This window comes from Nylanderia fulva, unplaced genomic scaffold (assembly GCF_048542155.1).
Source record: "Nylanderia fulva isolate GAGA-0341 unplaced genomic scaffold, ASM4854215v1 Scaffold45, whole genome shotgun sequence".
Lineage (NCBI taxonomy): Eukaryota > Metazoa > Arthropoda > Insecta > Hymenoptera > Formicidae > Nylanderia > Nylanderia fulva.
In genome coordinates, this window is record NW_028190532.1 from 312,451 (window position 1) to 330,089 (window position 17,639).

Below are 17,639 nucleotides of genomic sequence, written 5' to 3' on the forward strand. Positions count from 1 at the left end.
ATAATATATTGTACAAGTTTTTTATTTTTTTAAAATAATAAAATTTTATTAATGAAAAATAATAACTTTGTTATTTTAAGAAAGATATTTGATCGCGCCCATTAAACTATGAAAAAATGAGCAAATAAGATAAAATGAGCAGAAAGAAAGGAAAAATTATAATTTTAAAAACATTAAATCACAGCGGGATTTGTTTTTTGTCGAAAATGATGTAGAAGTAGCGACGATAAACGCGTCATCGGGATGTAAAGAAGATGCAGATGTCTGTGCTAAAGGACAACTCATCACCATCAGAGAAACAAACATTCATATTATGTTAAAAGCAACGCATAAGATACCGAATGCGATTGACGTAATGTTTATCGTAGTCGAATCGCCGAACCTTCCACTATATCATCGTGATCTTTTTCTTCAAATATTAGTTATCGCACTGTTCAGCGCGAGTTTACTTGGATGGATTTCTGAAGTTCTCCGGCGAATGTCTTACAAATTATTGTCTCTGGGTATCGTCGCAGATAGAAGTAAGTATCACTGATTTTTTGCAAATAATCTGTCATGTTTTTTATGCTTGGTATGAATGAAAGAAGAATCATTAGATTTATCAAATCAGTTGTCAATCAGTTGTTCACGATTTTATCTAATCACTAGTTTCACAGATTGTTAATGCTAGATGATTTTTTAGCGCATTTTTTTAGCGGCTGAATTAATGATCGCATATATTTCGTATAAATTAGAATGCTAATTAGTTATAGCAGAAAACGATAATTTTTTGAATATATATACATGTGCAAATAAATAAATATATATTATTTATTTTGTTTGAAAACATGAAATATATTCCCAGATATGCAAAAATATATTAATCAATATTTGATATTGTTCATATAGAAATTAATAATTATTATTGATATTTTTTATTAAATTATCTGGATTGGATTTATTCTATAAACTGTATAATTATTTGTTATTATTATTATTATAGTAAATAATTATTTAAGGACTTATTTAATATATAAAAATTATATAATAAAGATATGTGAGTTATTTTAATACTTAATTTTACATAAGTTATATTATAATAGAAGTATTTTTAATTAATTAGTGGCGGTATGTAAAAGAATAAAATAACGATATAAAAATTTATTTATATACTGTACTCATATGAACCAAGAAAATCGACGATACAAGAACATGAAAATTGAAATAATATAATGGAGAACACATTAACTTTATTGGTATTAATATGACAGAGTGATAAACACTCAGATAGTAATCGTTTAAAAAAAAAGACAATTTAAAAGTGAAGTTACTTGAGAAGAATCAACTATATTATCTGAATATACAAATTGATATGTTCATCTCGAAAGATTTACAACGTGCATTATTATATACAATTACAATGTACCAATATCGTATCGTAAATTTAATAATATTATTTTGCGTTGGCAACTTTCGGTTTTGAGTAACATCGCTCGCGGGCAACCTTGGGACACGTGTGAACAGTTTTCGTAACAAGTTCTTATTAAGCAGTATTACGGATATTACACAGTAGTACATACACATGTTCGATTTACAGAGAAGGAAAACAAATCGTTCTTTTCGCCATCTCAAAAAACCCAGCAAAAATTCCATTAAAAAATAGAAAAAAGGAACAATTACATAAATCAAAGGCTCGAACGATCCTATTGAATAGAGTCGCGTAATAAAATTGGCGGAAAACAACACATACGAGTTGTCTAAATTAAATCAATCGGCTGTTATGTCAGATGACAAGTTTGTGCTGTCTAAGTAAAATTGTGCGCATATTTGCTATTTATTTGCATCTCCTAGTTATTTACGTCGAGGTCGTCATACATGGCAAACATTCATCATCCGACATTCGCACTCGGCAAAACTTTACGATCGTGTAATTTTCAGCCAAGTTCGAAACGCGAAAGCCTCCGATCTCGCTGAATCGCCGAAGGTCAGGATCCGCCGCGAGCAGCGTTTTGTTAGACACATCGTCACTTCATAATGAATCTCGAGAAGCCGATCCGTTTCTCTCTCTCTTTCTCTCTTCTCTTCCGTCACACAATGTATATATATGTATATTTCGTAATAAAATTAAACTCATGCGTATACGGGTTTCTAATTTTCAAATTAATTATGCACCTTCGCCTTGTATCCTCGTTAATCTTATCTTGTCGAATTTCAAGATACACTTGTTACATTAATTTAATACCGTATTTGGAATTGTCCCGTGGATTGTGGCGTAGATTGTAACGCAAACCTACGACGAACGTGTGTAATTACTTCAACATGTCTCTGGGTATTGATTGCTTACAATGAATTTCAAATCGTATAAATGACATATATGTATATTTCTTCATATGAATAACATTTTATATTTTTTATTCAAAATTTTCAACCGCACGGAAGTTTAAATTAAAGAATAAATTATATATGTATAAAAATAATTGAAAAAAATGGAATCTACAATTTTGTTAAAATTAATGTAACAGTTCCAGCGTATATGGTACATATATTATAATAATTTTATTACTATGTACATGTAAAATAATCATGTATTGCGAAATATTTGAATAATTATCAGCATTGTCACAAATTATGTAAAATTATCGCTACACGGCCTATTAATTTTAACTGACCAATATTTCTCTCGATGATCCCGTTCGCCTCCTGCGATAATGAAGTAAGATAATTCCGTAATTCGTACCCATGGAGATCTCATCTCATTCCACTAACTCCTCCACCTCCCTCTGTCTGAACACTATATACAGCATTTTTACTTTCACGTAGCAGATGAGCCCAGCTCGCTTGAGTTGCTTCAACGAAATGTTATGCAATCGGTGATTAAAGAGCCGCGGACTGCGAACGACAGATTATGACAATTCATCACCTGTACTTTGCAGAAGGATAGACACGTTCAGCATGCGTATTCATTGGAAACGCGCGCACAGAGATCGAAATGAAAAATGATACCTCTTGAAATTACCGATACCTATGGCATAAAGCCCGTTTGTGCGAAGCCGCAAGCTAATCAATCGTACCGCGAAAAGGTCCCTCGTTATTCAAATAATTCGATGCAATTTTAATCCGGCGCCTATGCATTATGCATATAACTTGCATTTCATAAAATTGCACTTCACATACCGTTGAATATTCGCTGAATATATAGTTGAATCTTTGTTGAATATATACAACAAATAAAAGAATCTCTATGGTTTAATTAAAAAAAAAGAAAAGAAAAGAAAAATAATCCTCTTAAACTGAAATGTAAATTTATTAAGTTTTCCAATTTAATGAATACAATGTTGCCTATTTAATTCTGTTTTCAACATTTTTCTCAATTTATAGTAATTATGCTAAAAATATTTAAAAATATTAAAAATACTTAAAAATACTAAAATCAAATTCGTAATCTATCATTAGAGGAAACGATTCAACATATATTTATTTCATTGATTTGAGATAGATTAGACATTTTCTTGATGTGCATACTCTAGATAATTGTGAATCATTATTCTAAATATACAAAATTATATTTAAAGCTATTTGTAAACTATTGCTTTCTACTATTGCAAAAATTTATGTACACTAAAATTGTCTTTTATTTTCTTTCTCGTAGCGCAATCTATGATATCTTTTATTCACTCTCTGAATACTTATATAATACATCATTAATATTTACTCAATCGTACTACAAACAAGAAAAAGAGAGAGATAAACACAATAATTTATATTAGAATTTTCAAATAATATTCCATTTCTAAAAAGAAAAACTTGTAAATTCTATTAATAATTTAACATATTCTATTTATCTTGTTATACTTATTCTTGCTATATTAATTTTTTTATTTCAAATATAATAAAGCCCCATAGAGAAAATTGTAAGTCCCAATTCTGCTTTATCGATAGTATGAGAAGAAATCGACGAAGAATCCTGCGCAAAGTCAGCTAGAGGACTCAAAGTGACATTTCCACTGCAACTTTTGCACACAACTAAAATAACATTAACATAATTAACGTGCAAATTACTTTTAATTAAAGATTACTCGTTTATCCTGATTTTATAAATATTAAACACATAAAAGCAGGATAAATTAATTTTTATATTTTTTGAGGAAATAATTTGTCTCTGGCATTTAAACATACTAATATAACATTTATAATTGCAAGTGAAAAAATAATGACGTATCGGAAAAATTTCACGTCATAAAATCTTAATGAGAAATTCTTTTATTTGGGCTAAAAACACTATACGAAAGATCTCGAAAACTTTCGTTCTTAGGTTTGATTCGCGAATTCTTGATTTATACATTATTTTTCTGAATAAGAATTTGATATCTCTCGACACACGCGTTTCCTGAGTCATAAAAAATTATAAACCTTGAAATTCTCATAAATTAATTTTCAAGGATAACAGACAGGACAACTTTGATTTCCTGTTAATTTCAAATGTATTTGCGCGATTTGAGTAGAGAAATTTATATGTGTATGTATTTACCAAGGTAAATTTAATGTTTAAATCTTAAAAGTTGCGAAAAATTATGATGCCTGTGTATAAGTTTTGCTTTCGGAGATAAAAAAAGATAAAGTCCTTCCACTCGACAGAGAAATATTGCGTTGTTTAGCAGGCACGAAATACATACGCAAAACGTTTCCAGCTATGGTTTATTAATAAACAATTTAGCGATTTTTTATTTAATTACATGTACCAATACAATTTCTGTTGCAGCAGACATTTTCCAAATGCATCGTCGTGGAGCAGGCATTGATTTCTATTACTGAATTTACATTTCTTTGCAATTGCTTTGCGTGCGCTTGTGTAGAATCGGTTTCATTAAAGAGACTTTCGTTTATCCATCTTAGAAGAAGGAATTCAAATGGGACTATCAGCTAAAAGGATACGATCGTGCCGATGCAAGTCCTTCGACTTATAACCTTTTTCTCACTGAAAGATTAATGACGCGCGCTACAATTGTTGATATTAGAGTTAGAGAAATTTATAGACTCCGAAAAGAAGAAGACACGAGATCGCGTGCGCGTTTCATCATTCTGTAATTGATTCCTTAATGCGACATTTAAATTACATTACTTAAGCTCTATATTGATGGTAAACCCTTAAATAATTCCCTTGCAAAGTTTTTCGAGTAAAGTGATAGATATTCGATCTTTTTTACAATTGAAATAAATGATTATTAGAAATTAAAAATGATATATTACAAATTATTTAAAAACAAAGATACTGTTATATATATCCATAATTTGTTACATTTGTTGTAAAATGATTATACAACATGTATAATAAAATATCACATATATTATTATCTAGAGCAATTTTTGTAGTATTTGAGAGATATTCTGATTGTTAAACATTCAAATATTCAATTATTTACTTTCTTAAGGTTCAAGAAAATGGTCGAGAAACACTAGCTTTCGCCATCATCCCGCGTGCGACAAGTCGCAGGAAAAATGATAAATAAACTTTCGTATTCGGTTTGCGTTGTACTCACCAAGGCTCTGCGAATTTGTTACACGTTGGTTGAATTTATAACGCGCGTAAAGTAACGAAAATTCACATAACGGGATCATCGGGTCAACGCAAAATGCGGCCAAAAAATGCGCCCTTTTAGATGGTACTGCGTTTCTTTCACCAAGAAAAATTTACAATCGACTTAGCATAGACAAACTTTTATTTTTCTTCTGAAACACACGAAGGATAATCCTTCGTGACCAACGTGTTTGCTTGACGATATTTACTTTGTTGCTTTTAATATTTTACAGCACGATACGATTTTACATCGCGGACGGAAGAAAGAAGCTATCTTTCAAACGCGCTTTTACTTTACAAATATGGATTTAATATTTTTTTTTATAATTTATAAGTTCCAAATTCTTTAACAAAAGAATTTATCTTAATTTTTCCACATAGTCTTTTGATAGTCTTTAATTTTTAGTAAACGGATTGTTTAATTTAACTACACAAATATGTTTATATCTTCAAGCTAGCTTGGCTAAACTGATCTTGAAATTTGATAGCCTTAGGTAAATGCATGCCACACGTGCTTACTTTGTGAGCATGTATAGCACGCGAAATACGTGTAAGAAATTTCTCAGAAAAAGATAGTAAATATTAAAAAAATTTCATCATCGAAATGAAAGAGAGAATAAAAACGAGATTAATTTATTGATTATTAATTTTTATAACGAATGAAAAAGCATACTCTTAATCAGTCATAAAAATCTAGGCAAAAAAGAGCTGGAAAAATTTGAAATAATAGAAAAATTATTTCCAATGTTTTTATATGCGTTACACTCGATTTTCGAGTAAAATCAACGAATACTTGATAAACATGAATATTTTACTGGATTTTATCTTTATTGCCATTTTGCAATCATCTCGTCCCCACTATCAGTTTCATCAAATATGTCACAACGCGCATATGTATTAATGTGTGTCACCAAACGGTGGCCAAAAATTTATCAATGAGAGGGAGAATACTTTAGCAAGGTTTGGGCAATACTATATATAAAAAGCGTTTCTTTAATTTTTTTCACTTTACAACAGAACAAACAACAGTGATCAGCATCATGAACGCTTATTTGGTGAGTCTGTATATATTTAATATAATTAATAAAAAATTAATCTACACAATTTAATCTATACAAAAAATTAATCTATACAATTATTCTTTTTTTTTTGTACTTTTATTATAATTTGAAAAATATCAGATTTGTTCATAAAAAGTTGAAAAGAATAGTCTATATATACGAATTTCTGTAACATTTTTAGTCTCAGATTGTAAAAAAAAAAATAATTATAACAAATCAATTAAATATCATATTGATTATAAAAACAGAAATATATTAGTATATAAAATTTGAATTTTGAACGTGTTTTACAATTAAACTATTATACAGGGTGTATCTAAATAAGTGCGAAAAATTTTAGGAAATGATTTTTTCTTTGTCGAAAATTAAGGAGAGTTTCTTACATAAACCTATACTCTTATATCTCTCCCTGAGGAGTTACATTTTTCTAAAAAAGGTAAAAATTAAGTTTTTATTTTTTTTCTCACATTTCAGATAAATTTAAAAAATGAAACTTGATGGATATTTTCCATTTCATATAAGAAACCTCTCCTTAATTTTCGGCAAAGAATCATCTGCTAAAATTTGTCGTACTTATTTAGATACACTCTGTATATTCCGTATTATTCCAACTGTGATAAAATTCTCTTGCTCTGACTTGTAATATTTTTTTCTAGACTGCCATACTTTTCTGCGCGTCCGCAGTGTTTGCGCTTCCTGTACAACAGCAAACTACTCCGATTCCGAATCTGGCCTTCTCTATCTACGGACCAAACCCGGATGGTACGTACAGCTACAATTACGAGACCGGAAACGGCATTCAGGCGCGCGAAGAGGGACAGCTCGTCAAAACTGCAGATGGCAAGGACGAGGCTCTCCTCGTTCAGGGATCCTTCAGCTATCCCGACCCCGACGGCAGACTCGTCGCCCTGAGCTATGTTGCCGACGAGAACGGTTTCCATCCTGCTGGTGAACATCTACCGGTTGGGCCTCCGGTTCCCTCCGCTATCCTAAAGGCTTTGGAGTATATCGCTCTGCATCCCGAGGAGGATAATTTGTAACAGATTCATCATTATATTCAGCTCAGTGAATTAATTACAGTGAATTAATTATAGTGAATTCGAAATTTTCGTCAGTTTATATAGTGCCAGAAAATTATATGATTAAAAAATTGAAGAAAGAAAAACAGGTAGGCCTTCAGAGTAAAGCGAAGATTTTAGATCGCAAGAGTTTTTTTTTATTACTAATACGTTTCGGATCACTTTATGACCTAAATTGGTTTTTTTGTACATTTTTGCTGAAGATGGTTTAAAAAAATGGACCGGAACGTTCGCGATAAACGTATTGGCAATAAAAAACTCTTGCGATCTAAAATCTTCGCTTTGCTCTAAAGGACTACCTGTTTTCCTTTCTTAAATTTTTTAAAATAAGAGCAATCACTAAACCATTTAATATGATTAAAGTTATATGCCTTTATATCTCACGAATTCTATGTTTTAGTTTTTTACATTCAGTTAATGCGAGTTTTATGTTAGACAAATTCTTTTTGTTGCGAAGAACATCAGGATGTCAAATTTGTACAACTGATTAGTACTATTATGTTAATTAAGAAATCCTGTGTACAGAATCATTGTGACGACAATGTTTATATTAAACATTGTTCTAAACAATAAAATGAAAGTGCTGAAATGTAAATTCAGTCATATTTTTTGTCGATCGAAAGATTTATCTGACTTGATTGTGTCATAAACACGTCGCGACTATTCCGCTCATTGAAACATCAAATCGCTGGTGATTTGAATACGTCGGTGAATGAATTCGGTTGGCTGGTTCACGAATAGCGCGAGGCGATATTTAATGACAAACCACATGTGTAGATGACGTAATAATGGACATGGCGAAATAACGAGACATATGCGTAATTATCAGCGCTATATCGAAAGTATCTTGTGATGCGTAAAATTTATACATATATTCCTCAGCTGTACGTATTTTTATACACATATTCTACGTATAATTACTATGCAAATTTCGAAAAGAATTTCTCACATAAAACTTTTTTTATGAGCATCGTTTATTCTTATATATACAATTACCGAATTAGTCTATCCAAGGGAATATCCTCGAAAGTAGATTTTCGCAATTCTGACTGAGAAATAACACTCTCTAGGCGAGCACAATAGGGAACGGAGCACGTGCTAATCCAAAACGCGCGACACAATCCTCATGTGGCACGTATCCTCGCGGATACACAAAAGCGTGCGATTTAAATAAGATAAATGCGCGCATCTTACGGCGGGACGTGCCACGGGTATAAAAACGAGAATTACGACATCGCATTAGCTGGTGTCCGTTACATTCAGAAGCTCTTATGCCGCGTTCGAGGACAATGCATATGGCGCGTCCGAAAAAGGACGAGAGATGCCTGCGTATTAATAAATACTATGTCGCAAAATCGCGTATCGATCCAGCGTCGACGACATAAAAGAGCGACAGAGAGAGAGAGAGAGAGAGGGAGAGCCTCGTACCTCGGATGCCTCTACATCCATTTGCATTAATAGAAACGTAAAATACGACGTTGTGTTAATTAAATGAGCGTCGTGCGATTACAAATTACTCGGGAGGAGGCGGTCCTTGAGATTAATTTATTCCTGAGGTATTTTCCATATTCAACGTGTATATCTCTCCGTGGTCGGAACGATTAAATCACACAGTTCGTCGGTGATGCCGCGCTTCCAGGAATAGCGTGGATAATAGTACGAAATTGCGGAGCGAAAAGACTTTCGTCTCCATCTCTTTCTCTCTCTTTACGTTAAATTGAAAATATTTTTCGCGCAAGACAAACCTCTTCAATCTCGGACTGACGTCTCCTCTCTCGTAAATCACTCTACCCTAGAGACGTATTTTGAGGAATCCACGTTGGACGAGAAAATGTGGCATTCGTTCCACTCACTTGCTCCAATTCACGGCTACTTAACGCATTTGTTTAATCCCATGTTATATATAATCTGCCAATTATTGATTTTAAAACAATAATAAGAGAAATACACTTGACTCATAATTTAAATATAAATATGTTATATAAATGGAAATATCGCAGAATGACATTTTTTAAATGTAAATCTCATTAAATTTTTCTTAACTTTTCTCTCGTGTTCTTTGATCTGTGTATACATTGGCAGATCAAAATTGCCCAAAGTCTCCGTATCGCGTGATATCCGCGCGGGAATCTGCATACGAGTCTCGCAATCAGGCGGATGCAACGATTGAATGCACCTGGAAATATCTAATCGCTAGCCCGATCATCGTAGATCTCTCGCACTTCCGCCACGAAATCACGCCCCGACCGAATTGCTGCTTGCGATTGACAATTCTAGATACGTTGGATTGATCGATGTTTCGGATACCGTGAGGTAGTCACTTCAAAAATTGCATCGTGATTAATTATCGTGGATGTTCCCCGATTTAAGACAATTGCTTCAAGAAACTGCCACGGTATTTTTTATACTGTTTTTTATATAATGCGATATAATAATCGAGATCAATTATTTGAATGCACTGTCTAAAGGTGAACGATTTGTTGACGCGATATTTAATTTGACGTTTCATCTATAATGATCTCTTTCTTTTTATATTTAGAGCAAAACGACAATTATTCTTTAACAATCGTCGCTCGTGTGGAAATCGCGTTACTCAACTATCAAATATTTCATTGTAAGAACCGTCTTGTTGTCGACGAAGGTCTACTAGCACCGCCAATTAAATGCGCGAAATATCTCTACACGAATCTAAAGTCCGCCTCCGCCTGGATACAATAGCTGACTGCATGTTCGAAAGATATCAGCTGATCCCGATCATCCTCCGTACACCATTCCGTTCTCTTTTTCGCATTTTATCGCGATTCGCAGGAATTTACAGATTAAATTGCCGCGCAGACCAAACAGTTTTAAAGATCGATCCAATGGCGTCTTCTGGAATGAACAAACAAAGTAATGAATTTCAAGATTCCTCTGGAGACCCCATTATGAACGAACTATTACGTAAAAACTTTTTTTTAAATGTTTGTCTATTACGGATATGATAAAAGAAGAAGTATTCTTGACTTGATATTTCTGTTTTCGTTAATTATACTATTTTTCTGTATAGACACAAAAATTATTTTAAGTTGACAAAATTAATTAATTGATTAAATAATTAATTGTACCTTTCTTTAAAAAAATTAATTAATTAATTGTACCTCTGTTTTCAGATTGTTTAATATGACAAGACTTCCAATAATTTCGATGCTTATGAGCGGCTCTAAATCTTAATGTTGAATCATGTAATATAGTGTGTTATGCAACTAGCAAAATTAGACTATCAAATTCAAGAGATTACCACACTATATCGGTTCCTCCCAGGTTTCATTCGTCTCTCGTTGCCTTGCGCCCTCGCCAAGGAGAAAGTTTTCTTTGTCACGACATCTCAGCATGCTCCTTTTGTGCTAGTTATAGATTTTTTGACGATCCCGATTGATTCCCATATCGATTTGCGCGATCGCATAGTCACGATCGCGCACTTAAGAAACGATAAATATAATGAAATGATGATGGAATGAAAATTATGATGCCATGCAGCACATCAACAGGCCAAAAGAATATCTAGAATATATTTAAATAAAATACACTTTAATAATTTCCGCGTTTAATAGTTTAATATAATTTTTTAAATTTACATATACATATAATTTATATATATTTGTACTAGAATCTAGAATATTACAAAACGCGCGCTATTTATTTCTCTTTTCACTATATATTATTAATTAAAGTGCTATTAAAAAACTCGAAGTTTTATTATAACAAAATCATATCAAAATAATAATGAAATTTCTTCTAATATATTAATTGTTTAATTAATAATTACTATAAATAATTTAAGAAACATAGTATTTTGTATACATATATTTTATGATACATCAAATATTTTGATAACGAATATATTGTGTTTAATCAATATAACATGCTATTATTTACACGACCTTGTCATTAATCGCTCAAGCAGTATAATTGAAAACAAATATATTATATATTTAAAACTTTTTATCAATCTAAATGTAATTTATTAGTCGGACTGAGCATGCGCAATAAGACAAGAATCGCGAAATCGATTAATGTAACAATAGGTGATAATTTGCTATGGTAATTATTCATTGATTAATTTATAATTACTTTATTAACTTTTGATGTGAAATGACGCGCAACAATAATTTTTTATAGAAGCGCATATCTTGCACAATTTATTTATTTCAAGTAGGAATTTCTTTATTTAATTTACTTATTTAAGTAGGAAAGAGAGAATCTCAAAATGATAAACTTAAAGAAATAAACTTAAATTTATTTTTAGGAATATATAAAAAAATGAATAAGATTATTATAAAAATTAATTTTTACTATTAACAATCCACAAGCATATCAAAATGATAAATATTTATCAAAATAAATTTTCGAAAAGAAAAATAAAATTATGTAATAACAGTTACAATAAAAAAATCAATGAGTATTAGAAAAAAGAAGCAAGGATAAACTCCGAGACTTTCGAGAGAACTTTGATACATCCGAGTAATGAATTTAACATGCCTTTTTTAATAGTGTATATAAATAAAATGTTCTTTCTTTTAAATAATTCTTTTATATGTATAGTTATATTATTTGCAAAATAATTTATTATGCTTTTAATCATTTAATTAACGACGGTGACATTATAACATAATATTATATCGCTGATAAATTTCTCATTTCACATCTTTTATGCCGAAAGTATTATAAACGACGTGTGTCTCAATGCTCGTAAAGAACTATGAACATTAAATTTGTACAGCAAAAGTTTTGCCTCGATGAGATTAGGCGAGACGATCTTCACGCATTTCTTGCGACATAACGTCATAGATCATTCGATTATTGTGTACGAAGAATAAATTACTTAGTCGTGAAAATAGAGAAAATATTACAAATTTTCGCCTTTTCCAATATTTCAAACGCGAAAAAATAATTATAAGATATATGTATTTGACGAAAAATTGTACGATTAGTGTAGAGTTTGTTTCGGAATGATCAATTTAAAATTTAACGTCAGATTCTTCGGCGAATTTGAAATTGATTGATATTGCTTATTAATGTATACATATATATCAGATTTCCATTACGGACTCATCTCATTTCGTATTAGTATTCCGAAAGTAATCTCTCGCTAATGGGTCGCGTGAACTTATTCCGATAAACTAGTGGAAGAGAGGCGCGTGCGCGTGTATAGAAGGCGACCTTGACATATAAGTACATACCACGAACGTTCTAAGAGAGCGCCTGCCCGCAGGCGAGAAGACGTAACGTGTGCACGCCAAATTCAATTTTACTTTCATCTCGCGCGAGCGAAACGTTCTCTCGGAGACGTGTTCTTCTGCGAAAATTACTTTGACAACTCGTGAGAGGCGAGGCGACCCGCGACCGACTTTTAAGGAGTCCGATTAACATGAGAACACCAGCTTGTTCCTTCCTCCAGTACTTGCGCGCCTTTTCAATCCCCCGATGGTGGCTCGTTTGATATTCGTGAGACAGTACTGTTCTTCATCCGAGCCCGATACAAATCTGTATGACGACTGTTTCGTGCACGAAACGCCAGAGAAATTATGGATATTCTGGGAAGAGCGACGAAGAATATATTTTCTTACATCATTTTCGGACGAAAAACATTCAAGCAAGTTGAGCAAGTAGTTGCAAGGTCACAACAACAGATCAATTAACAATTATATTAGCATTACTTCCGCCTCTCTGCTTCGAGACCTCGGGATTATTACTAACATTATTGCTAGAGTAATTATGTTCATTGGGTGATGAGTCATTGGAACGATATTTTTTAAATTATAGCTTCGAGCAATAACGCGAAAAGAAATAAAATAAAGAGGTCCAATTAGTAGTTCATCTTGGGTTAAGGTAGAAATAATATGTTGTAAGAAAATTCATTAATCATTCATAACGATGTAATAATCACGTACATATCTAAGACGCACTTAAATGTATTTCATGTAATTACGTAGAGTAACATCTTGAGACTTTATATTTAAAAATAAGAAATAGTATATTTAGAAATAAAAATTGTTAAAAAAATTGTACTCATATAAATAATGATATGATATATAATTTTAATGATATTTAGTCTTTACTCTCTTTATTTTGCAAATATATAAAATTAAGACATGTTAATCGTTGATAATATAATTGATAATATCTTTAATATCCTCGATTTTGATGCAATTAAAATAAAAAATACAATGTAATCATTGTCGATAAAAAGTCATCAACTTTGTTTCTAGCAATTAATTAAAAATTAATTAAACTTTGAGGAAACTGCCTATTAATGGAAAGATATAATCAGATTGACATTATAACGAGATAGATTGTTTGCGCTTGGAATATTTTATTCGTAGCGATACTTAAAGTATTTTCTATAATTGCATCAATTAACTAAGTAAAAAGAAACTAATCACTGGATAAAATTCTATTAAGTTTTTTTTTTGTTAAATACTAACAATCGATAAAAAACTGTTATCTAATAGAAACACGTATTTTCTTTAAATAGCTTTATTACGCTTTAAAAAATCATTATCAATTTATAAAGAAATCATTAAGATTAATTCTGTATTTAGAGACATATGTAAATTCACAGTCATTCTCTTTTATTAAATAAATAGATAAATAAATATATATGTAATATTGTTAAATTACAAGATTCTACATAGATAATAATATCTGTGTTAAACAATTTTTTGCATAGGAAAAAGTCAGACGACGATTAATTGAAATGGTGACGGCGGATAGATTAAGGGCAAAAAATCTACAAGGGGTTCGAACGATGAGGAGATGCATCTCGCGCAAGAGACTCGAAATATCATCTGGCAGAAGAACGCGTTGCAATCCGTGGTCTTATAAGTACGATATAGCAGTGACGACTAGTTGTCGCAATCTAGAGGCACGTCGTCTCACACCGGCTGTTCCTAAGGCCGTGTCGAAAAGGAAAGGTTGCACGCGGATGCGCCTACCAGTCGCGGCGCATCTCGAGGAATGCACGCTTGAATGAAAGCCGGTTACGTTGTCGGCCACGAGAAAGAGAGAGAGAGAGAAGAGAGAGAGAGAGAGAGAGAGAGAGAGAGAGAGAAATGACGGAGAAAGACGAAAGTGACAGAATGGAGCAAAGAAGAGGATGCGCAAACGACTATGTGAATGGAGGAGGCAAACTTATTGGCGATTGATTTTGAAAACAAGAATCTCACATATTTAGGACAGCTAAATGAAGCTGTCTAATTCATATCTGCCCCACGCGAATTCTTATGAGATATAAGTAATATATTTGTTAAAATATTGAGTGTTAAAAAATGAAAACTGGAGAGAGTTTTTGGAGCAGTCTGTACATTTTTCTTTTTAAACCTGCGAAGGACACTTGTCGACAATACAAATTATCCGCTTACGTTCATGCAGAAGAAACCAAGTGCCTGGCGCCGAAGTAGCTGCGTTTATCGCTGACATTTCGAGTAATGATCAATAACTTCGTGTACCGTTGTTAGTTTCGTGAGCTTGTCGGTAGGTTTATTCGTGCGAAAAACGCGGCGCCGGAAATCGACAGGTCAACAAGATCGGTTTAATGCTCGATTAATGTAACGGAGTCAGACGCCGATCCCATAAATCAAATTAAACGTAAAATAATCTTTGTGCATGACTTTCTAGTATATTATACGTTATATCGTTTTTTTATTCAAAAAATATATATCCTCTCTTCCCTTAAAGATGTTTGCAAGCTGGCTTTGTCATTTACACGATTGACACATCCTGAAAACTTGTACATTTTATTTGCGATTCCTGATCGCGCAAATATAGAGATTATACGCGAGAAGGATGTAAATTTTCCGACTTGCTAGAAAAGCGCGGTTATAATGTCAATTTAATTATATTGTTTGTAAAGATCGCGAAAAATGGTCATGTGCATGTAATTTACCGATTGCGTGAAACACATATCAGCATGCGAACTGATGAAACGCGTAAACGGCCGATAGTGACGCAATTACTCGTATATTTGATCATTCTGTACATTCTTGTGTCTGTGTTCTCGCTAGAAGACAAGATAATGCTCGAATGATTGCGTCAGTGATCGTCATTGGACATTCAAGTATTATACGATTACTTGTACACATATGTATAACCTTTTGGATTATACATACATATATAGTCAAGTTTTTGATATTTCAGATATCACTTAGTAAAATCCTTGCGCAAGTTAGAGCACATAAAGTATATTATTATATACGTACTGAATCATTCACACAAAAGCGCGATGTTACTTAATGTATCTAAAAAACGTGTAACATTTTAGTGTTGAACTAAATTCTTGCGAGAAAATATCACATTAACAAAATTCTCATTAAAATTATTGTTATAATTATCACTGATTTCATTCCATTATACTGATTATATTATTTTACAGAATTTATTTATAAAATATAATTTTAAAAATGTTAAAAATATGTATATGCATACTTTATTAAAATATCAAAAAATGTATAAAAGATTAAATAATATCTTTTTTTAATTTTTAAAATAATAAATTTCAAAAATACAATCAATTTTATCTGAAATAATTAAATTTACGTTGAGAAAATTATATTTAATTATGGAAGTGGAGCAAAAGTAGCAAAATAGCAAAAAAAAGTCATGACGCTTAATTTGATATATGCTGAGACGATTTTTCGGTGCAAAATTGTCGGCCAAAAAGGAAGTGAAAAGAGCGAACCGTACGATAACGAGACACATGTGCGATTCGAACTTAATCACCAATTAAAATATTTGGCGAGAGTACATATTCGACAGTGCCTATCGTCGTTATGAAAATTGATCCTTGCATAGGCCTTGGCAGCTTTCGGTATAACAACACACAATTACAATATCGGTTTTGTAATTTTAAAACTTCATCATAAAGAAATCTTATCGCGTTAAGTAATCAAATAAAATTATAAAATAATTCTTGATATAAAACTCTAAAAAATTTACTTTATTAAAAATCATTAATGTTTCATCTTTTTTAATTTCTTCATTTTCTTTTTTTTAATTTTTCATTTTTCTTTCTCTCTTTTTTATCATTCCTTTTTACATTTTATAATTCTTTTTTTTATAAAATTATCTCCATTTTTCACTACTCTTTTATAAGCAAAACAATATTTAATGACTTTTCTAAAATTGTTCATATTATTATATGTTATTATATAATAATTTATTATTTAATTTATACATTAATTATTTATGGATTATATATTAATAATTTATTTATAATTTAATTAAATGAAATTATATATATATTATAAATTTATAATAAGTTATTATATAAATGTGTGTTACTGTTTTGCATATCATGCATGGATATCAGAATGTCATTTTTTGCTTTTCATTTTTTATCTTATTTTTGTTTGCTTAATTAAATATGTACTTACTAAAGACATAAAACGAAAATGAAGATCAAGATGCATAAATGTTTTCTGTAATTTTTTTATTAATTAGTTTGCTGAAGATGATGGTCCAAAGAAAGGACTGAGATGTTCAAGTTAATTAAAGAAGATTTTAAAGAAAAATTCGCTGCGCCTACCGTCTGCACCTGACTCTTACATTACCCCATTTTATACCTGAATTTTTGTATTTATGTCAAAACCTTTTCGTTTGATTATTTAATCTTCTAAAAATTAATGTTTTTAATTTTAGGTACAAAATTGAGATACAATTTTTTTTAACACAAAAATGTTTGATCTATATATTATTTTAGTTTCTGGTAAATATAGGAATTGTGTGAAGCAATTGAAGATGCATATACCAGAAAACTCCGCTGAATACATTCGAATCACGGTCGTCAGAATGATATGTCTTATAAGCCGCGAGTTCAGATCTCGCGAAAAGATCCCGGAGATCGAACATTAATCTTGAAGACGCAACCTATTATGGCACGATCGACCAGACTCAAGAACGCGATACGAT

The 17,639-nt window shown here is 31.5% G+C and overlaps 1 protein-coding gene across 1 annotated transcript; it reads left to right on the top strand.

Annotated features, from left to right (window-relative positions):
* The first annotated feature begins 365 nt into the window (after positions 1-365).
* On the top strand, positions 366-8,394 carry LOC114934103 (endocuticle structural glycoprotein SgAbd-4-like). The gene is made up of 3 exons (XM_029306746.2): positions 366-521; positions 6,572-6,609; positions 7,272-8,394. The coding sequence occupies exons 1-3, from the start codon at positions 479-481 to the stop codon at positions 7,653-7,655; spliced, it is 465 nt and encodes a 154-aa protein (XP_029162579.1). The 5' UTR covers positions 366-478; the 3' UTR covers positions 7,656-8,394.
* Positions 8,395-17,639: the final 9,245 nt, after the last annotated feature.